Consider the following 22353-nt stretch of genomic DNA (forward strand, 5'->3'; position numbering starts at 1 on the left):
AGCAAGGTAATTTGCTCCAAGGGCTCCCCCCGTTAGCAGCTGGTTAGCGAACAAATAATTTCCAGAGGAGAACTGGACAGACTGACGGCACTGAAAAGACTAACAGGACCGGGCAGCAATTTCTTAGCAATTAGTAATTAAGCCACGGAGGCTCATGACAGTCAGAGATGGAGCTACTGAAAACCTGGCTGAAATATTCACACGTGAGGCATTAGGGAACGTGTCCCCCCACGGCTCTGCAAAGCGATTGAGGAAAAGCTCGCAAAACAATGCAGCAACCTAATAAAAATCTGCATTAAAAGGAAAAACCGGCAGTCGCCAACCTGTGTTCCAGGCTTACTGCTCTTTTTTTGCCTCTTTCTGCATTCCCTCGGGGCAGATTTCATGCTGCCCGTGGCTCTGCTGAAGGCAGAGGGGTGGTTTGAGCACCCGCATTTCTTAGGGGAGGCAAAATAATAGGTTGGCTTTCTTTTGTTGCTTTTCTTTTTTTTTTTTTTTTTTTTTTTGGTTTTGCAAAGTCAGGAACTCCATCTTAGCGCTTCAGCCCGTCGTTATGGTTTGTGTTATTCTTGGCACGCTGACCGGAGTGCGCTCAGTACGAATAGCAGAGGGCTGAAAAGTAAATACTGTATCCTCCGGGAGCAGCGGAGAGGGGAGGGTGGTTATATTGCTTAATGGAGCACCCCCAGCGCCTGTTTGGGTTAGGCTTACAGTAATTGCTCCCTAGGTGAGTTTGTACCAACAATTGATCGCTTCAAATGGGAAAGAAGTACAAATGAGTAAGAGAATAAACACTGACGGTGTTACGAAACGCAGGAGAGGAGAGCAAAAAAATCCCATGCCGCTCAAGCGCGGGGCTGAAAGCAAAGCTGGCCAGAAAATAGGGAATACTGTTCGCTTTTATGTGCAATTTCTCACGAATGCTGAACGGTGCAAGAAAAGAAATTGAATTTTCTCCTTCAGCTCAAGCTACGGAACTACTTTCCACAGCCTGATGTTCTACAAAGAGTTCAAGGAGACCCCTCTGCTCTCCCGTCTCCTTCTCCATCTGGGAAAAGTGGAGGGCACGGCACGGGCAGCACTTTGCTGTGAGCACATGGGTGAGAAGACAAGGAGCAGGAAGCCCACAGGCGTGACGGAGGAGCTCTGGGCTGAGGAACCTTGGTATGAAACCCACCATCCCGTTTCACGGGCCCTGGATGGGACCACTGCAGTTCTCCCGTGGGATGCAATGCCCACGGCCTGTGGGGCATGGCCCCGTCCATCACAGCCAGCCCACGCTGGCAGGGCTGGTCCCCTGGTCCCCACAGGTGTGTCCTCCCCATCACTGTGTGTCACAGCAGCGTGTCCCCATGTGCCACTTGCCCAGGGCTACCTTTCAACCCACCCATTCTCCAGAGGGGCCCCAACCAACCTGCAACCAGGCTCCAGAATCTGCAGATCCTTGTCTAGGCAAGGGACCAGCACCAGCCCAACGACATGACACCAGCCCCCGGAGATCAGGAGAAGCCCGTCACCCCCAGGGCCACTGCCGTAGGGTCACCACAGCAAACCCCTGGTGCCCAGTGGCAAACTGGTGCTGCTTAGTGCTTTCTGAGCATCTTTCACCATGCTTGTGCTAGGGGTTGCTAGTGCTGGTAGTGCAGGGGCGGATGCTCAGGTTTGACCTTGTGCGCCTGGAGCAGCATCTGCCCGAGGCTGGGCTGGGCTGGGCTGCTGGAGGGTGTTAGAGGGATGGAGATGGAAATTCCCCATTCTTCCAGGAATTGTCACCAAAGGAAGAGCACGGGATGGCCTGGCAGCCGCCAGCAGGCTGAGGATCGAGCGCAGGAGCTGGCCGTGGGGGGTCCGCAGGGGTGCTGCCACCCCGGCCAAGCACAGCGAGCTCCGCTTCTGCCCCAGAGCAGACCCGGTGGCGGCACCTTTCAGAAAGGCTGAGCTGGCAGCCCCACGCCGGCCAGCCCCAGGCTGCCGCTGCGGCTTCTGCAGCTGAGCTCATTAGTGCCTGCAATCAGCAGGGCATGAAGGGGAGATAATTACACGTCCCTGGCTGCGTGTAGGGTCTATATATAGCACCGTGCGGGTCCGTGCTGCCTGCGGTGCTTAGTCACGGCCCCGGGGAGCGTGCGAGTCGGAGGGTGCAGGCACTGCTGCGTGGGGAGCTGTGCCGCTGGCCGTCTGCGGCGCCTGGGGAAAACCACCCCGAGCTGAATTAAATGTTTCACTTACTGTGTTTTTCCCAGCTGAAAAAATGCAGTGAGTTTCCCAGTGGGCTGCCATTTCGCACAGAAAAAAATGGAAACATTTTTTTTTTGCAAAATGCCTAAGCAAAAGGTTTCAGCCTGGGGCCAAGGTGGCCGCATGAAGGGGTACCCCCCCCCCTCACAGTCCCTCAGACCCTAAAGAGAGGGAAAGGCTCTCCCAACCCTGCGGAGAGCATCTCCTGGCTGCTGCTCCGGGGGTGGCTGTGGAGCAGGGTGGCACCCACCCCCACGCAGCCCTGGCTCCCGAGGCCGGTGTCACCCTGTGGCAATGCCATCCCAAACCCATCACGGTGTTTTCAGACCAGCCACAACACCCAGAACCACCCCAGAGCTGCTCAGCCCTGGGGAAAAGCCGCGTTTGCTCATCACGAGCCGCTCCCCAGGGCCAGTGACATGAGCTGCCTGGCCTGTACTTCCAGCATGGCCATTTCCGAACCAATGGCAAGGTCCTGTCCTGGCACGCGAGGCCCCATGTGTCACTGGTGCCACCGGTGTGCCCTGGCCAGCGAGCGCAGGGCTGAGTCCCCGCAGCAGCACCTTGGGCATGGCAGGGGCTGAGCCAATGGGGTAGCCCCAGGAGCCACTCAGGGCAATCACAGGGGCCTCGGGACATGCCAGGGTGGTTGCGAAGCGCCAATGCCAATCCCAAGACAGTGACACTGCACCAGGAAGCCCTGCCCTCTCTCCGTGTTGCCCAGCAAGCCCGGGAAAGCAGCCAGGCACTGCCAGAGGTGGGTGGCTCCTGAGGCTGCTCCCATCCACGCAATGCAGGGACATCCCCACCCAGCTCACACCTAAGTGACAGTGGGCACCAGGCGAAGCCACCCTCTGGAGTCCCCAGGATGGTGCATGCTCTCCAGGTGCAGTACTCAGCCAAGCCGCTGCAAACCCTCCTCACTGCCAACCCTTTGTACTCCTCAGTCGCCCCAAATCCTGCCCCACCGCAGCCTCCAGCACCCCGGCTCCTCACCCGGCCACAGCAGGGCCTCATCACCTTGTTTCTTGGTGCAAATGTGAGTCTAACACAGCAGGCTACTGCTCCTTCCACTCACTTTTAATCACTTCTTCAATGTTCCTTCCCTGGAGACGTGAAAATACTTAAAGCTGAGCTTTTGTGCTATTTGGAAATGGATCGTTCAGCAAATCAAAGAGGGCAAGGTTAGGGCTGCAGCCCACATGGCAGCCTGCGTCCCCCTGACATCAGGGAAAGGGAGGAGAGCCCCTCCCTCGGTAACGACAAACATTCATTCATGGGCACAGGGGAAGGAGCCCAGGAAACTCCTGCCACACACTGCGTGGGCTGTTATTAGGTTAAGCCATAATTAGGTCCCCATCCCTCTCTCGTGCACGTGCACGTCCCACAGAGGCACACACAGACACACACAGACACACACAGACACACACAGACACACACACACAGAGACAGGCACACGCCAGCTGGGTGTAAAAAAAGCAGGGCTGAAAGTGGGTTAATGCACTTTGCACCTCCTCGGCCAGAGACCACGCAGGACCTTGCCCGTGCCAGCGGGGCCAACTGAGACAGGATTTACTTAGGGAGCAGAGTGCTCGTGCCTGAAGCCATTCATGGCACCGGCAATTCCTGCCTCTTTCCAAACCCGCCCCGGCTACGGCGACCATGATCTTTTTTTAAAATCCAGTCTGTGTGCCGGCCCAGGCATTTGCATCACCCGCTTGGGAGAGACGTGGGATAATCACAGCGATAAGCTACGTGGGGCAGCACATTCAACCGCCCAACAGATATACACCAACTACTTTTTAATCACAACAAGATGAACACGAAACCTCCTATCGCACAGGACTTCCGTTGTGCCGCAGAAAAACAGCCGAGCGTGTTTTACATCTGCAGCTTTATTCTCGTACAAAAGGTTAAGGGCAAAGCTAGAAAAATGAACCTATTGGTACACGCTCACTGAACGCTTTTAAGACAAGACAGGGCAGTAGAGCTTTTATTGCTAAGAAGAACCAATGGGAGGCTTTAAAGCTCATCTAGCATTCAATTTTTGTTTGTAAGTAACCCAATTTAAAGCAGCATTTCAGTCTTTAAAACCCTCTCGCCTTTCTGGAATGCTTCAAAAGGAAGATGACCTGAGAACGGTGTCTGCTCTCCAGAGGGACCAGACGGATGCTCTGCGTGAGGTGCAGAAATGGGCCACCGAGAAACACCAAAACGAAACCCAGCTGCCCGGCTGTGGGCTCCTGCTGATCATTAGACAAGGCAAAGCTGCACAGTACCCACAGAGCAGCACCCTGATGGCTCCTTGGCTGTCCCCATGCCCCGGTAGCTGTGTCACAGAGAGGCAACATGGACTTGCCCCAAGCAGAGCCAGGAGCTGAGCCCCAGGCATGGTGACTGTGAACGTTCTGCTCAAACTACCGGACCATGCTTCCTCCTGGAGGGGTGAAGCGACAGGCAGTGGGATACTGAACACTCCTGGGATCCCTAGGGATCCCCCTGGGATGCGATGGATCAGGGCTGGCCACCCTTCCCAAGGGAGTGCTGGTGTAGCCACTTTGCAGGGCGTGCTGCAGCCAGAGCTGCTCCAGGGGTGGCGGGTGCCCTAGTCTTCAGGGATTGGGGTGTTGCAGTTCCCGTGGTAAATTTTGACCTCACCCTCGCACTGGAAGTACTGGTCGAACACGTCGCTGTACCCATGGTCCTTCCACCATGTGCAAAGCTGCCGGTTCCACGTGCAGTCAAGCACATGGAAGAGCTCTGGGTGCTCCATCCCCACCATGGTGAAGAAATCCTGGTCCCCGAGGTGGCCCTTGAAGTGGTACTTCTCTGTCAGCTTCTGCACCATGGCAGGCTCCAGTAGCTGGTTGTAGAGCTTAGACTGCCTCATGGCTTCAAGGTTCAGGAGCAGGACGCCACTGTTGAAGCCAGGCAGCCCATCAGGAGGTGGGTCCCCCACTTTGGTTTGGGGGTTCTCGCGGCGATACTGCCAGAAGGTGTGCCTGCCACGAGAGGAAAAACAGAAACAGGGGAGTCAGGAAGTGAAGCCTGAAGAGCAGCCGCCTCAAGTCTGGGCAGGTCTGGATAACAGCACAGGATCTACCACCCACCCAAAGGATCTCGTGGTACTTGTCTCCTGCTGGCTGGAGGCACCCAGCCTCCCAGAGCAGCCTGGTGCTTCACGGGCTGTGGCTCTCTCCATCCCCCTGCACAGGATATTGTCCAGACCTCAAACCACTCTTCTGGCTCTCTCCAAAAGCCCCTTCTGTTTCTGCCAGCATCTCTCTGGTGAGCCAACAGGACACATGATTGCGTGACTGCTCACACGGCTGTGCGGGGAGACAAAACCACATCCCTGGTGCCCAGGGCCAACCACCAGAAGCGCCCCCACGCCAGGGAAATGTCCTGTAGTTAATGGGATCTCGGCAGCAGAGCTTGCAGCATCAGTACTATTATTATTATTTGATTATGGGGAAGTTCCGGATCAAAGATGGGCCTCAGTTTGAGGCTGTGCTAAAAGAAGGCTTGAAATAAACCTGAGTGGCAGAGCTATTTCTTCAAAATAAAAGTAAAAAACAGAAATCCAATGACAACGTCTCATTAGCTAAACAAGCACTGCCTTCAGCCCTTGCAGCCCCAGGAAGGCTCAGCTGCAGCAGCTCTGGCAGACTCAGTCTTCACCAGCTAATTTCCAGCTGCCAAGGAGAAGAGAGCGGTGCAAGTCTAGCACCACACAACACTAACTCCAGTGGGTGATTCAAATGGGAAAAAATTAGACTACCTAAGCAAGCAGCCCAAAAATGTCTTTGGCTCCTTCCTCAGCCCTGGGGCAGTGAGCACCCCACCATACACACACTGGCTGCTCCCACATGCAGTAGCTGAATTCATCCCACGCTATTACCCAAGCAGCTGCGGTTGAATCTGCCCCAAAAAATCGCTTCCACTCAGACTGAAAGTCTTCTGCCCCCAGGCAGCATCCTCTGCTGCAAAGCTGGGCAGCTAAGCCCCGGCCCAGCCTGTGGTTCGGAGGAGGGCAGGAGGGACCCGTGGCCTCCACCCCACCCTCTGACAGCCCAGGGGTGCCAGCACTGCGCTCGCCTTCCAGCCCTAACACTTAAGGTTAAGCTACAGCAGGGTTTTTTTTTTTTTTTGCACCTTGCTGTGAAAACGTCTAGAAGAAACACTGCTAGAAAGAATTAGCCAAGCCTGCTGCTGGGTCCTGTCCGAGTCTGTCAGACACTGACCAAAGTCTCCATGCACCTCCAGGAAACAAGAATTTGTTGCTAGATGGCATGGATTTAGCACCCAAAAGTTTAAAGTCACCTCATGCTTGGAAGCTGGAGCTGAGCTCATTCAGATATAAGAAGATGCAGGGACATTAACCCCTGGGACAGCTCCAGAGTAGCAGTGGGTACTCCCCCATTGCAAACACTTAAATTGAAATTTTTCTTGTAAGAAGCTGTGTTCGGCTCCAACAGGCACTTGCTCAGGGAATCCTACAGCTTAAACAGAGATCAGACTATTAAATCCATCCTTCTGGCCTGTCCTCTGGATCCCCAGCACAGCACTGTGACACCGGCCAACGTAAGAGCCAGGATTCAACAGCCACCAGCAGAATTATCCCAGCAGAAAACGTGAATGTATTAATGATGTCAACCGTGAGCACCTTTTTTATTTCCTGATCCAGAGAGCCACAACCATCACACAGAGTCGCTTCCTTACAACTTTCCATTTAGATGCTTTAGATTCAAACCTCTGATATTTCTCGTTTCATTACGGGTCTTCGTATTGCTCCCTTTCGCCTGATTCAAAACAGAAAGGATTTTTAAAATGCCAGTTTTCCATGGAGGGAGGGCTCAGTTTTTGAGCAGCCATCTCCCCGCCTCCCGGGGAAGGGGAGCAGAGGACTGGCTGCCTCATTGGAGCCCATGGGCAGCAACACTCGTTTGATCTAAAGGGCGGGGAAGGGATAAAAGGGCTCTGCCCATGCAAAGACCAGATATGTCTTGAGGACAGATGTCCTCAAGACATATGTCTTGCATCCCAAAAAAGAAGAAATCGGGCAAAATAGCCAGTAGGCCGGCGTGGATGAACAAGGAACTGCTGGACAAACTCAGGACCAAAAAGGAGGCCTATAGAGGGTGGAAGCAGGGAAAGGTAGACTGGGAAGAATACAGAGAAGCTGTCCGAGTCACCAGAAACCTGATCAGGCAAGCGAAAGCCCAGGCAGAACTAAATCTAGCCAGGGATGTGAAAAATAACAAGAAGAACTTCTATAGATGTATCAGGGATAAAAATAAGACGAGGGAAGCTGTGGGTCCCCTCCGGAAGGAAACGGGAGACCTGGTCACCCAGGATATGGATAAGGCTGAGCTACTGAATGACTTCTTTGCCTCAGTCTTCACTGGCAAGGGCCCTAACCACACTGCCCAAGTCACGGAGGGCAAGAACAGGGGCTCTGGGAATGAAGAACCACCCACAGTACAAGAAGACGAGGTTCGAGACCTCTTAAAGAACCTGAAGGTGCATAAGTCCATGGGACCTGATGAAATCCATCCACGGGTCCTGAGAGAACTGGCGGACGAAGTTGCTAAGCCCCTCTCCATCATATTTGAGAAATCGTGGCAGTCTGGTGAAGTTCCCACTGACTGGAAAAAAGGGAACATAACTCCAATATTCAAAAAAGGAAACAAAGAAGACCCGGGAAACTACAGGCCGGTCAGTCTCACCTCTGTGCCTGGCAAGATCATGGAGCAGATCCTCCTGAAATCCTTGCTAAGGCACATGGAGAATAAAGAAGTGATTGGAAACAGCCAACATGGCTTCACCAAGGGCAAATCGTGCCTGACAAATTTGGTGGCCTTTTACAATACTGCCACAGACTTGGTAGACAAGGGCAGAGCGACTGACGTCATTTACCTGGACTTACGCAAAGCATTTGACACTGTCCCGCACGACATCCTGGTCTCAAAATTGGAAACTCATGGATTCGATGGATGGACCACTCGGTGGATAGGGAACTGGCTGGATGGCCGCATCCAAAGGGTTACAATCAATGGCTCAATGTCCAGGTGGCGGCCAGTAACGAGTGGTGTTCTGCAGGGGTCGGTACTGGGACCAGTACTGTTTAACATCTTTGTCGGTGACATGGACAGTGGGATAGAGTGCACCCTCAGCAAGTTTGCTGATGACACCAAGCTCGGTGGCGCAGTTGACACACTGGAGGGAAGGGATGCCATCCAGAGGGACCTTGACAGGCTGGAGAGGTGGGCTCGTGCAAATTGCATGAAGTTCAACCAAGCCAAGTGCAGGGTCCTGCACCTGGGACGTGGCAACCCCAGGCACAAATACAAGTTGGGTGGAGAATGGCTGGAGAGCAGCCCCGAGGAGAAGGACTTGGGAGTGCTTATGGATGAGAAGCTCAACATGAGCAGGCAGTGTGCACTGGCAGCCCAGAGAGCCAACCGTGTCCTGGGCTGCATCAGGAGAAGTGTGGCCAGCAGGTCTCGCGAGGTGATTCTGCCCCTCTACTCTGCGCTCGTGAGACCCCTCCTGGAGTACTGTGTCCAGCTTTGGAGTCCTCAACACAGAAAGGACATGGACCTGTTGGAACGGGTCCAGCGGAGGGCCACGAGGATGATCAGAGGGATGGAGCACCTCTCCTATGAAGACAGACTGAGAGAGCTGGGGTTGTTCAGCCTGGAGAAGAGAAGGCTCCGGGGAGACCTTATAACAGCCTATCAATACCTGAAGGGAGCCTACAGAAGAGCTGAAGAGGGACTCTTTGTCAGGAAGAGTGGTGACAGGACAAGGGGCAATGGTTTTAAATTGGAAGAGAAGAGATTTAGATTAGATATAAGGAAGAAATTCTTTACAGTGAGGGTGGTGAGGCACTGGAACAGGTTGCCCAGGGAAGTTGTGGATGCCCCATCCCTGGAAGTGTTCAAGGCCAGGCTGGATGGGGCTTTAAGCAACCTGCTCTAGTGAGAGGTGTCCCTGCCCATGGCAGGGGGGTTGGAACTAGATGATCTTTAAGGTCCTTTCCAACTCTAGCCATTCTATGATTCTATGATTCTATGACAGGCACCAGGGCCATCACAGATGACTCGTGGATGCTCATGAGAAAAGGAAAGTAAAATGCTCTCCATGCAGCATTAGAGGGAAGCTCAAGACAAGACCCAGCCTTGCACAAATCAGCCTTCTTGAGGTGCTCAGGTCCATGGGTCTAAACAGAGACGGGCTCACGTTCCACCTCTGCATACTCTGCTCTCTCTGCTTCTCCCTGGAAGTGCCAGGAAAGCCATCCCTGTGCCCAAAAAATGATGCTGGAAGCTGGCAGGAGGGAAGGGGGGGAGCAGTGCCATGGAGGGAGGACCTATCCAGCTCCACAGCAGCAGAGCTGACTACTTCTTTCACGTTCTTACCTCCAAAAACACACACTGTCCAAGCTAAGGGACAAAATTACAGCCCCTGCAAGTATCTAGAATAGGTAAAATGTGAGTGCCTGGGCACTCGGCATGGCCCTCCCGCAGCAGCCTGGCTGCAGTGGGGAGAAAGCACATCTGTACCAAATGACTCAATTTTTGAGCAACGCCGTTCCCCAGCGGATTACTTGGCGACGGCTGGTAACAAGAAGGGAGCAACATGCCCTTTTCTGCCAGGAGAGGAGACAGACCGACAAGCAGCAATTGTTCAGCCCTTCCTCCCGGCGCTGGCGTGATGGGGCCATCCTCCCCAGGCCGCGTGCGGGGAGGGCAGGAGAGAAGGGCCGAGGGGGAGGACAGGCCACCCCCGGGGAGCGATGCTGGGGTGAAATCCAGGATGTGACGAGCCGCGGGCGGCTCCGCAGCGCCGACAGCTCGGGAACCTGCTCACAGCACCACACCACAGCCTTTCCAGTGCTGGGCTTGGGCCAAGCAAGGGAAAGGTATTCTGGCAGGGCCACTGGCAGCATCTGTTTAGCCTGGATTTCCCTCGCTTTTGTCCTTTCAACAGGCTTTCGGCTCACTCCTTCTGCAGGGATAGAGAAGAGTGTGGTAAAAGACACCTCCACCCAGCTGGAAGAGGAAGGAATGGCGGATACAAGACCATCAGTTTCTTTGGAGGACACGGGACTGGGGAAGCACAGCAGCCAGCCGAAGAGCTAACCCAGCCAAGACCCCGCGCTGCTCGGTCCTGCCTGACATCGCCCCTTGGCACCTGGCTTAGATTTTGGCAAAACATGGTGGGGGAAATCACAAGGGCTTGACGAGTGTGCTGCCAGGATCCAGAGAGGGTCTGGGCTGCTGAAGGTGCAGTTCCCACCCCCCCAGACAAACACTTTCCATTAAGGAACTAAAACTCTGGTTGGAGGCAATGCAAACATCCCCCATCCCAAGCCCCTGGAGCAGCCGGGATCATCCCTTGGGACAGGCAGCTCACGCAGGGCAGCATGCTGCCGGCCATGGCTCTGGGGTGCCCTCTTCCCTGTTCCCCAGCAGCGAAAGCCAGGGCAGGAAGGCATCCTGGAGATGCCGGCCACCGCCGGGATGCAACGGGGCAGGAAACTGCTGGCCGGGAAGAGGGGAGGAGAAAGGAAGAGGAGGAATTTCATGCTTTTGTTAACCACCCTGGCCCCTCTAGACAGGAGGGGAAAGAGGTGACCCCAGGCCCCCGACCCCATAGCAGGGTGTGGGGGAGCCATGTGGGGCCACTGCCACAAGCGCCTGCCCGTAGCCCCGACAAGCTTCGCTTTGAGGAGCTGTTTATAAACAGAGCCGGCGTGTGCTAGGAAACATCTGGAGAAGAGCATTTCCAAGCATTCAAATGCCGGGCCCAGGCAGCCCAGATAAAAAAAACCCTGCTTCCACCAGGACTTCCCTTGCTGGCCCAGCGCAGGGCGCTCCGGCTGCGCCTCCCCTGCCTCGCAGGCCGGTGGCCATGAGCCTTGGCTTGCAGAGCTGCCATCACATGCTTTCAAATGCCTCGCTGGGGAGAGCTGCCAGGGGGAGAAGGGACCCCTCCATCTACCAGCTACATTTTGCAGGTCCTTCTCCTGCTTTCTTGCACAGCAAGGGGCAAATGCCAGGTGGGTGGAGGACTTTGTCCAAACCCATGAACTTCCACTGGTATATTTCAGCTCTGGGTTATAGAAAAACCTCATGGGATAGGCTGGAAACTGCTGGTAAAGCAGCGGGGTGCCCTTGCTGGCAGGAAAGGCAGGGTAGAGGAGTTACCGCCAACTGGGTGACCAGTAGCAAGTCCTGAGCACTGGCCCCACAGGCAGCAAAGTGGGCTTGCGTGCCTGTACCCATCTGAGACATTCAAGAGGCTGCAACCCTGCCACATCAGCTGCGCAGTAGCCACTGGCCTTCCTGATAAGGACGTGGATCCTCCCCAGGCAGCCGCATCTCCAGAAACATGGACAGCCTGCGGGATCCCCTCCAGGCACTGCAGCCTGGGAACCGAGGAGCCAGGTCAAACAGAAGTCAAGTGAAATCAGATGCTGGGCCAGTCCCAGAGCGGCTGCGGTCAGAGGATGCTCCTGAAAGGCTGCAGGGTCTCCGAATGCCACCGTGATGTGCACTGCATGAGCCTGAGCAGCGTGGTACCCAGGGAGGAAGGATGTGTAGCCTCTCTCTCACCAAAGGGGGAAGCAAAAGCCAACAGCCATGGGATAAAACAGCAAAAATAAGGGGCCTGCAAGACTCTGGACACAAAAAACAACCCTGGACCAGTAAATTCCTTGCTGGAGCTCATTGGTTTGCTCCCACCTCTTGCCAGGGCTGGCAGTTTGGGCCAGCTGCTTGGGAGGGCAGGACTGGCAGCAGCAATGGGCCAGCACCTCAACGACATACTTTTTTCACTGAGCCTCTCCCCTGGGGGTCAGGAGCTGGGGACCTCAAGCCCCGGCCGCAGCCAGCTGGGCATGGGGCTCCTGGCACAAAAGGGAAGCACGGGCTGCTGGCCATCCCTCTCTGTGCCACTCCAACAGCAGCCCTGCCAGCCCAAATACCAATTAAAACAACAAGTACACACTCTTGCTACCTCTAAATACACTTTTCGGTTCCTGAACCAGAAAACAGACTGCTGGTGGCATGATCCCCAGCTGTGGCTGCTGGCCAACGCTGCTGTTCCTGGGCAATAAGCTGCAAGGTGCAAGCGCCCCGTGCTCCTCCACTCTGTGCCGCTGACAGCGCTCCCCCGGGGCAGGCAGGAGGAAATAACGTGTGCCTGTGGTCCTGATGAACAATACCTAGCTGAGCTGCCCATCTACCCGGTGGCTAGTACCTGTGGGACCCCGGCAAGTCAGCTGAGGGGGCAGATGGGATGGGAGCCCCAGTGGGAAGTATGCAGCGTCCTGATGGGGATGGCGGGGACGTGTTTGAAATGGAGGGGGAGAGAGGGTAAATTATTGTAAAGGCTTCTGAGGATAACAGATACAGGCTTAAAAGCAACCTGGTTCCTACAGCAGCCTGGAGGACGCCCTGACAGCGGCTTCTGGCCCACACAGATGAGAGGGTGTGGGTGAGGGGGAGGGAAGAGTGACAGCATGAGGATGACGGCGTCATCTGTCCAGGGGATGACAGTAGCTTTTCCCTCCTAATCCTCAGCAACAAGTAAGAGCACAGACAAGAAACCTCCCTGCAACCTTCTCCTCCTCTTGGCTCACCCTTACTGTGGCAGGCAGCTCCCAGCCCCCTACCACCGCTCTGACCGAGATCAACCCTCAGGAAAAGGCCGTCTGCCCTTTCTCCAGCTCCCCACAACCAAAAAGCATCGCTGCAGCAAAGATTGGCCCTTCCGAGTTTCTTCGGCAGCTGGAGAGAGGCAGCTGCCCCAGGGCTGCACCCAGAGCAGGACTGACCCGGGCTCCCCCTTCCCGCCCTGGCACTGCCAGACCTTGGCTGGGCAAGCTCAGCCCTGCTGCAGATGGATGCTTTGCAACAAAGCAGCCCTTGTTGCTAATTGCTCATTTCCCATGTGCGAACGCTAAACCCCTTAAGGAGCTGGGGCGGCAGGTTCAGTACCAGCCTGGCCCAGAGCACCTTAGTGAGGCTGAGCAGCTTGTGTGACCCAGGAAATCCCGGCTCCACGCTTCTCGGGAGCACCATTCACCCAGCGATGTGCAATGGCATCGCCAACACAACGGTACCCCCTGCTCTGCAGGGCAAAAGATCACCCTGGGACAAAGTCACCCCAATTCCCAGCCAGGGACAAAGGGCAGGATGCGTTGGTGTGCACACCGGGTTCGCCTGACCCTCCTCTGACGGGTTCAGGGCGAGGGTCCAGCTCAGGCAGGACCTCCAGCCCTCCCCTGAAAAACGCTGACAAATCAACGGACTGAGCTCTTCATTGACAACATCAGTAATTCCTTAATAAACTTTTCGCGTAATGCATGAATTATGTCTCGTCTCTACTATGTCCTATGTCTCTACTACAGCACAGTCTGCATGCCAAACTTTTTAAAAGGCCTGTATTTAGAGCAGCAAATTGATTCTCGATGATTATCTTTCTCCATAGACTTAGCAGTCCAAAAATGGGCACTCTTAAATACATGATTAGTAGCAATTTATGAACACAGCTCACAAGTGGAACCTTTCCTTGGGACATGGATTTTCAAGGCCAGCCCCCCTCACCATCTAAAATTTTTACACCCAATGCCAGTGCTAAAATCATCCTCCGTATAGAGGCAGGACCACAAATCCCTGTCTGGGTTGCATCGGTTTCCTTCCCTCTATAGATCCAACGCCTGTGGCACTAGCGGCAGCGCAGAGCCATTGGCTGTGTGCATCTGCTCACTCAGCGTCAGGGAAGGACGGGGGCAGCCCGTTCACGGGGGTGCTCTAAAACACCACAGGCCTAATTATTGCCAAAATGGCAGATTTCTGCAACAACCGTGAATGGACTCTGCTCTGGTAGTGGTCTCCTGCCTGTCCTGGGCCTCTCTTGTCCACCGATGGGGCTCTCAGGAACAGGGGAGATGCTCTCCCTTCACAGATGCTCACCTGCTGCTATGGGGAGGAGAAATAAAAAGCCTCCATCCCTGTTTGGGAGTCTGGCCATGGGACATAGTGCTGCTACAGGGGAGTCCTGGCATGGAGGGAACTGCCACTGAATTTCACAGGCAGGAGGGCATTGCGGGAACCTCCAGAAGATTGTTGGAAGCTTCCCCTTGCGGCCCCAGCACCGTATCACTCCAGAAAGCATCCCAGCTATGCAGCAAAACCTCTCAATTTCCTTCTGCTTGTTTTTTTGTTCCTCCATCAAAGGACTTCAGCTCCTGGAAGCTCCTTCTCCACCAAGTGCTGGTGAGGAAGCCCTTGGCCGAGTGGCCCCACCTGCCCTCCTGCTGCCAGAGCGGCCCCATCCACCCTTCCCAGCCCACCTCCAGATGTTCAGCCCAACAGCCACTCTCCAGAGCAGATTCAAGAGCCAAGCTGGGCTGGTTTGAGACCTCTGCTAGCATCTACAGCCCAGACTCCACCACCTACCACCCTGCAAAACCTTCAGTGGGGCACAAGGAGTCACAAATACCTGTGCTGCATAGGCCAGCTTGAGCCTTGCCACTGACCGCGAACAGCTTTTTTCTTACCAGCCTCAAACCAATCTGTGACATCCCCAAAAGCATCATTGCCCATCACAGACCTGCTCTTTCTTCAGTTCATGCTCTCCCATGACAAAAAAGCAACCACTGAAGATGACAGCAGTTGCGCAAATGCCCAGCTGGATCTGACCACCTGCTCAGGAAGTTTAGCGTGCAGGGCCTGATGATCTACTGGTGCAGCCAGGTACCAGCAACCCCAAGATGCCACTGGTGTGACACCTACCTCTAGACATCAAAACCAAGACGTTCAGAGGTGAAATTGAGAAGGTGAGGACTTGAAGACAAGTGCAGGTACGGTAACTGATGCGTGCTCACCTGATGCACCCTGGACTTGTGTGCTACGGCCAACAAATAAAGCTCCATAGCAAAGTCACAGCAAACTTCTCGGGCAGCCCTTGCAAATGATGACCACCGCCCACATGTGCTCTCTGCAGACAGCAAAGCCCTTGGAGGGAAAGCTTGAAGCCATGCTTAAAGAGTCCCGATTGCCTTAGCCAAACACACCCAAGGGGCTTGGTTGTTGGAAAAAATCATGTCTGTAATGCCCAATATCTCAAAGGGGACAGATAATAGTATTAATATGATTAATAGTATTCGCGCTAATCGATGCACAGTTGTAGTTGTCAGATCTTACCCAATTTATTCATTGTTTTTGAATGACGTTTCAAGCTTGCTTGGTAACGGGAATAAGTGCAACATAATAACGATGTGCACAGATGTAAACAACAAAACCCTTTCCCTTGTTGAATCAGAAAGTAATACTGAATTCCTGAAATCAATTCTTCTGCCACATCTTTGCAGGTTCTGCCTGTTCTATAATTTTGACTGCTTCTGGGCAACCACTGACAAAGAATTCCTAGAACCGTTCCCCCTGTGCATCAAGCAGTAACAAATCAAGTCAAAGCCTCAAAATGGTTTAAAATCCAAAGTGCCCTGGGTCCGGCTTGCAGGACTGTGGGCAGGCAGCACTGGCATCACCATGCTGGCAGGGCACAGGCAAGGCAAATTCTCCTGCCTTCACCGACTGAGGGGCTTGGGAAACACAGAGCCCACCGTGGCAGGCAGCTTCCTGCTCCCCCAGGGCAAAAGCACTTGGAAAAGAGCAAAGTCTCCAAATCAGGGCAACCTGCCTGCATGAGGAACCCACAAAACCAGGTGAACTCAGGGAGGAGGACCTGCCTGCTGGAGACGGTTATCTCCAACTCTGGAAAGCTCCATCCCAGGCACCAGCCCACCTGCACTGCTGTATGTTATAACCATCACCGCTGCCTCAGCTGATACCCAGGGAATCCAGCTGCTCCTCCTTGCTTGCAGCTGTCAGCAGTACTTTGGGGTTTTTTTTAGATCCCAAGAGAAGGTACAGGATGTACCGTCTCAGCCCAGACGTGCCAAGAGCCCAGCCTGGCTGTGGATTCAGCATTAGCCTGCTCACAGCCCAGGATAACTCTGTTCCTCTTCCAAACATCTGACAAACTGACAGCACCGCTGCCACTGAGCTCCCAGCAAACACCGAGCCCTGCAAGTGCCATGCCTCCGGGTCTAGAGGTTGCACAGGCTTGCCTCCACTCATTCATGGCCTTCTCAGGGTTACTTTACCAGCTCTTAAACAAACAAAACCTGTGCAGCACACCTACAGCAGCTCCCGCACGATCACAAGCAGAAACAAAGCTTTTGCTTTCCACAAAGCTCGAGCTCTCCCTACATTTTAGGCAGAAACAAAGGCTAATAGCCTTGTAGTCATACAAGGACTCAAGTGTTGGTCCTTTGTAGTCTGTCGCTGTCCTTTTGATGTAGATATCCTTTCCTGCAGGACAAACTTTTATAATTTCCAGCACTGTGGATTCCCAAGACACCTCCAGCTTTTATTAGCTTCTTGTCACAGGGAACAGCAGTGAAGATCTCACCCACTGGCAGGAACGGAGGCAGCAGCCACTCTTCCAGCCCCAGCTACATGAATCCTGGGATCTAAGAAGGTCTGGGACCTCTCCTGAGGTCCACCATCCCAGGCAGCTAGCAGGTACCTTGCTCCCAGCTGGAGCAAGGGGGCAAAAGCACCTGCCTGAGTACCTGTTGGCTAGGTCCTCCCCAACGAGACCTCTGAGGGATCCAGGCAGTGCCAGCACTAGAGGGCACCCAGAACGCACTGCCACGTGGCAGTGCCACTAACAGCACTGGCACCGTGAAGGAAGCAAAGAGGTCGGGATGGCCATGGGGACGGGAGCAGGGAGCACGGTGTGGCACACTGATCTGGGGTCAGTCCGAGGCTGCTGAGAGCAGCTGTGCAATCAATACGGCTATCCTGCTTCCTCTCGCACATCACCAGCGTGACCAGAGGGATCTGTAACCAGGAAACTCAGTAAGAATAGGGTTTAAGCTCTGCCTTTTGCCATCGGAGAGTTCTCAGGACATTTTTGGGAGTGCTGCAGTGTTTCCCCACTCCATCTCAGCTGCAAGGCTGCTTCGAAACAGGGATGTTTCTCCCTTCAGCACCTGGCAGTGCTGAGCCAAGCCAGGCTGGCCCAGAGGCCCCTGGGGAGGTCTAGGCTACAGCAGCATCCACATGCAGATGTCCTCACCATGCCCCTATGGAGACCTCCGCTGTGGCCCCATGCAGCCTCTGCTGCTCATGCCCCGTCAGGAGGCTGACCCACAGCAAGCCATGCTTCTCTTCCCCGTCACTCAGACCCACTGCAGCCAGGACTGTGGCTACACCACTCCCCTGGCCAGGCATGCACCCCGTACACGCCCTGGGGACGGTGACTTTGCCTGCCAGCCTGGCAGCTGGCTTGCAGGCTGCATCCCCAACGCTTGCCTGCATGTTTCTTAGCAGAGCCAAGAGCACAGGAGGGCCTGGACTTCTTGGTTTGGTCAGGATCTGGCATGGAAGGCCCCACGCAACATAAATATTTATACAGAGCATCATTGTCTGTCCTCTATAGACTGGTGAACAGGACATTGCCAGCATGCCTGAGTAGCTGAAATGCTGCAGGGGACAACAGGATTTTTAATTAAGGTTATGACTCTGCAGAAGCACTCCTTGCATGGAAAGTCTTTTGAACTAAGCAAAGTTCAGATGCAGATTTTAATCTTTCCATCAAAATCTTTCTCGTTGAAGCAATAGCTCCTGGTCTTGGCCGTGGTGTGGATCCTGCGCGGGCAGACACATGAGCAGGCATATGTCAGTGCTGGGAAGAGGCTCTGCCTGCAGGCCAGCCTACAAATGTCAACCTGGCAGGAGCCAGCCAGTGCTGCCATGGGAAGCCCACAAGTGTCTGTGAGCCTAGTGCATAGTACCAGTGTCCCCAACAACGCTGGCAGTGGGGCAGCCCCTTGTGGGACGAAGCTCTGCCTGCAACCCCATCCACAGAGGTGTTGACCATACTCCGTGTCACACATCAGGTCCAAAAGCCGCGGGAAGGACAACACGCCTGACCCACGGAGAGAGGGCCGCTTCCCCCGCTGCGGCTGGAGAGCAGCAAACCTGACACCTACGGCCTCAGACCTCAGACCCACTCCTGCACCCACCACAGGCTCCTGCAACCTCCCCCTCCACACCCAGGCCCCCTGCCAGACACTGCCCCGCGGGGCGTGATGGGGAGGTGGATCTGCAAGGAGATCCACATAGAACTTCAGCAGGAGCTACCACTCTTCACAGCCCACTCCAACCCACTCTGAGCCACCCCAAAGGACAGGCCAGCCCCAGGCTGCGCAACAGTTAAACCCTTGCAGTGCTTGCCTTGCAGGAGGGCCAGGAGATCCTGTTGCTCAGAGAAATGCATTTGTCCAAGACAAACAGCAGCCGGGCATTGTTTCAGCATGAGTCAAACGAGTGGAAATGCTCCCGTGCCATCCTGTTTTGCTGTCTGGAGGTTTCCCCCTACCTTCAGGATGTGCAAGCAGGCTCCGGGACGTTTCCTATTTGCTGTTCTCTCACTCCTCCGCTTCCCGCGAGCGGCTGTGCCCAGCACTGCTCCGTGCAGCAGCGCAGCAGCCCGGGCCTTGGGAAGTGCAGCCTACAGCCAGACAGCCAACAGGCAGCTGGTGGGAGCAGCACTGCCCCCCAGAAAACAACGCATCATCTACAAAATTTACCGGTTTGCACCTATTTACCTCCTCTGATGGGCCAAGTAGGTAACAAGGATCCAACACAAGTGGACTGATCTCCATCCACCTTCCCCATCACTGCGGAGATGGGAAGATGGCACCCAGACCTTTCCCAGCCAGACTGGCCTACCCTGCCCGAAGGGTGCTGGTCCACAGCTCCACAAGCAAGCTCAGGAAAGCCCTCCTGACTCTTCCCAAGCTCTCTGATGTTTTGCCCCATGCTGGCTACGCCGCTTTTAAGGCCTCGATGTTGAATGCGTGCTGGCACAGCCATGGTTCACACCCGCACAACTGCTAGCAAGGGTGCATCCACACTGCTGCAGAGTCACTGCCACAGTGCACAGCCCCAGCCACCCCATCCTGCTTGGAAAACACCTCCTGGTCTGCTGTGGGAACAGGTACCAGGACACTAGCATCTCCTTCAGCTGCAAATCCAACCACATCACCTTGCTGCTTTTGCTGGGAATGCTTTGAGTACAAAGGAGGAATGTTGGGATAAATCACACCCGGCAGTGCTGATGTGGCAGAGCTGCATGAAGTGGGGAGGAAAACAGGAGTGGCAATGGAGAGACCCCACCATCACCCCATAACACTCCTCCACCCCCACAACCACTTTTCCAACCGATGCTTCAAGCCTGCACACGTGGCAAGTCACACGGCTGGAGCTGGCACCTCTTATTTCACACCTAGAATGCGTTTTTATCTTGCTAGAAGTATAAAAATAGCAAAGTTTGTTTGGTTGTTTTTTTTAACAAAGACACTCAGGCTTCATCAGCTTGAGTTTTTTTCTGGAAACCCTTTTAGCAGTGAGGTGCGAGCCCCGCAGGGCGGAGGGCTCGGCAGGAGGGCAGGCTGGCGTTTGCACAGCTCGCCCCACGCCGGGTGATCTGGCGACAAGAATGATCAGGAACTTGTTTTCACATGAAGATCAAAACAGCACAAGAAGAAAAGCACAACATAGCCCAAAGTGACCCAGAACGTCCAAACTACAACAACAGAAAGTTCAGCCCAAAAATGCAGCCTGTGAGGGCTGTTATTGCTTGGCTTGTTTGTCCCCACCACGGGCGGCAGGAGCGGGAAAAGTACAGCTTCAGCGCAGGTCAGATGTTCAGTGCTCAGCCCTGCGGTCCCGTGCCTTGTCCCGTGCCGGAGACCTCTCCCTCCAGCAGAGCACCCCAAAGCTTAACTCAGTCCCCCCAGGCATGCCCGATCCCACAAACCACATCCAGGCAGCAGAACACCATCCCCGCTCCCTAGTTATACATGGAAATAATGCAAAACGGATCCCTGCAGAGACGGAAACACAGATTGATTCCACCATGGACTAACTGCAGCCAAAGAGACACTTAATTTATCCCATTAGAAGCTGCACCACTAACAAACAGGATCTGCCCTGCTGGGCAGCGCTGACTGAGGCTGACAGTGTGACACAGCCCCGGGGCCACACTTGGATTTACCATTCTGGGCACTAAAATCTTGCCAGGACACCCAAAGCAGATACAGGAGCCCTCCATGCTCTGAGTGTGGTGCCACCCTATGGAGAGAAGACCTCACCATCCACATTCCTCTGGTCCCAGCTCTCCCTGCTAAGAGCACAAGCCAGGAGGGGAGATGACACTTCTGCCATGGGCACAGAGATGTCTTTTCCCAGCCCAGGAACAGTGGTGACTTCTGCAGTTTTAAAAAACAGAAATGCTCTCGTGAGCATGTTCTCAGCTGGCTTGGGCTTCTAGGAAACAATCGGTTGTAATTAATGAGCATCAATCTCCTGCTGGCAAACTTCTCTCTGTCTCCACCCTCATCCAATCCAGATGCACGTGCAGCAGGAAGGGGTGCTCCAGATCTTTGCAGCTCTGCCTTCACCTAAGAGTGCTGCTGGACATGTCTTAGGAGGTTCAGTTATTGATCTCACTTTTAAGGCTTCCAGTAGGGAAGGAAAAGGCATAGAGAGCTCTCAAGCTTTTTTATCTATCTCCAAGATCATTTACACTAAGATTAGCCAATCTAGCCAAGCCACCTCAGACACTTAAACTCTGCTCAGCTGAGACACCATTAAGGCATCCTGAGTTGATGATCTGATTCACCCTGGATTAAAAGAAAAAACTGAGGTTCATCCTTGGAACAATGCAGGCTAAACTAAACCAATTTCTTTAAGCACCAGTCTGGAAATATCCATGTTCCTGAAGCCCACTGGTGGCCTGTGAGTGGGAAGAGCTGGGCCACTCCTCAGTGCATGGCTACCACCGCTAGCTGCCACCACAGTTGGCACTGGCTGGTGGACCACAGGTCTCATGAGCAAGTGACCACGGAGCTATCCTCTTGTTTGCAAGCCCAGGTCACCAACAGAGTTGCCCACTCAGTCTTCCCTGGGGGAATATTTCTTCAGCACCTTCAGCAGAAGGTGCACGGACACTCCAGAACCTCACTGTTGCCCAAACTCAACCCTTGCTTTCTGCACAATTCACAGCCAAAACCTCTGAGCCCCCAACAGACAAACTGATGGTCAAGAATGCAATCACAGCATGGCTGGCCAAACACACCTCTAGCAGATGTGGTATAATCAAGGTACGGATTTTGGCACCAATGACCAGGAACTTGGCTCTGGAAGCCTTGTGATGGTGCGTGAGAACAAGGAAACCACAGCAACACTGCACGCTTCATTCATACCAACCTACAAGTTTCAGATTAAGTCCTCCTGCAGGGATTAAAGCAGGAAGATTGCTTCCCCCTTGACTTTCTTCCAAAGACCAATCTGAGTTGAAGAGAAGATGTGCCAGCCGCCCACTGCCCACCCCCTGCTCCCCATGGTGGGGGGAGCTGTACCTGTACACTGGCTGCATTTCCCTGGCAATGCCAATGACTGCTCCCTCCGGGAAGTTATCAAACTCATCAAACAGGTCTCGGATGTTGGTCTTGTACTTCAGGTCCAAGTCTACCTGGATGATCTGTGTTATTTCTGAAAGCACAAAGAAGAAAAGTCAGCTATACGAGACAAAATTGTAACCAGTGATTACCAAAGACCACTTGAGAAATTACACCCAAGGAGGATTTGGTGCAATCAGCCCTCTGGGCAAGACTTGGCCCATTCAGGGCAAACACAATCCATCTGCAACCTCTACATAAAGCTACCAACCTGACAGCATTTACCACTGCATATTTTAGATATGATTTACTTCAGAAATAATTTCTGGTGACCTCCTGCTTCTATCCACGCCCTCCTTCCTTCCAGAAGACTGGCCTTCCATATGACCGACAAAAGCAAGAGCTATCTTCGACCCACCCTCTCCCTTTCTGGAAGTACTTCTGCAGGAGCAGCCACACAAAACCCCATACTCACCCTCTGCTACCTACTTGTGGGAAAAGCTACCAGCTCCTGAGTGTTTCCCAGCTCCAGCCCACGGAGCATCCATCCCTGCCTTGAAGTA

General features: G+C 54.1%; 1 protein-coding gene across 1 annotated transcript in view; it reads right to left on the reverse strand.

Moving 5' to 3' along the window:
* Positions 1–4121: 4121 nt before the first annotated feature.
* XXYLT1 (xyloside xylosyltransferase 1) overlaps positions 4122–22353 on the reverse strand; it is a 37618-nt gene continuing 19386 nt past the window's right edge. Inside the window, exons 3-4 of the mRNA XM_074153694.1 lie at positions 21752–21884; positions 4122–5240 (exon numbers count right to left, since the gene is read on the reverse strand). Coding sequence (XP_074009795.1) covers positions 4844–5240; positions 21752–21884 — 530 coding nt within the window. The 3' untranslated portion in view covers positions 4122–4843. The remainder of the gene's footprint in view (positions 5241–21751; positions 21885–22353) is intronic.

This window comes from Numenius arquata, chromosome 9 (genome assembly GCF_964106895.1).
Source record: "Numenius arquata chromosome 9, bNumArq3.hap1.1, whole genome shotgun sequence".
NCBI classification, from domain to species: domain Eukaryota; kingdom Metazoa; phylum Chordata; class Aves; order Charadriiformes; family Scolopacidae; genus Numenius; species Numenius arquata.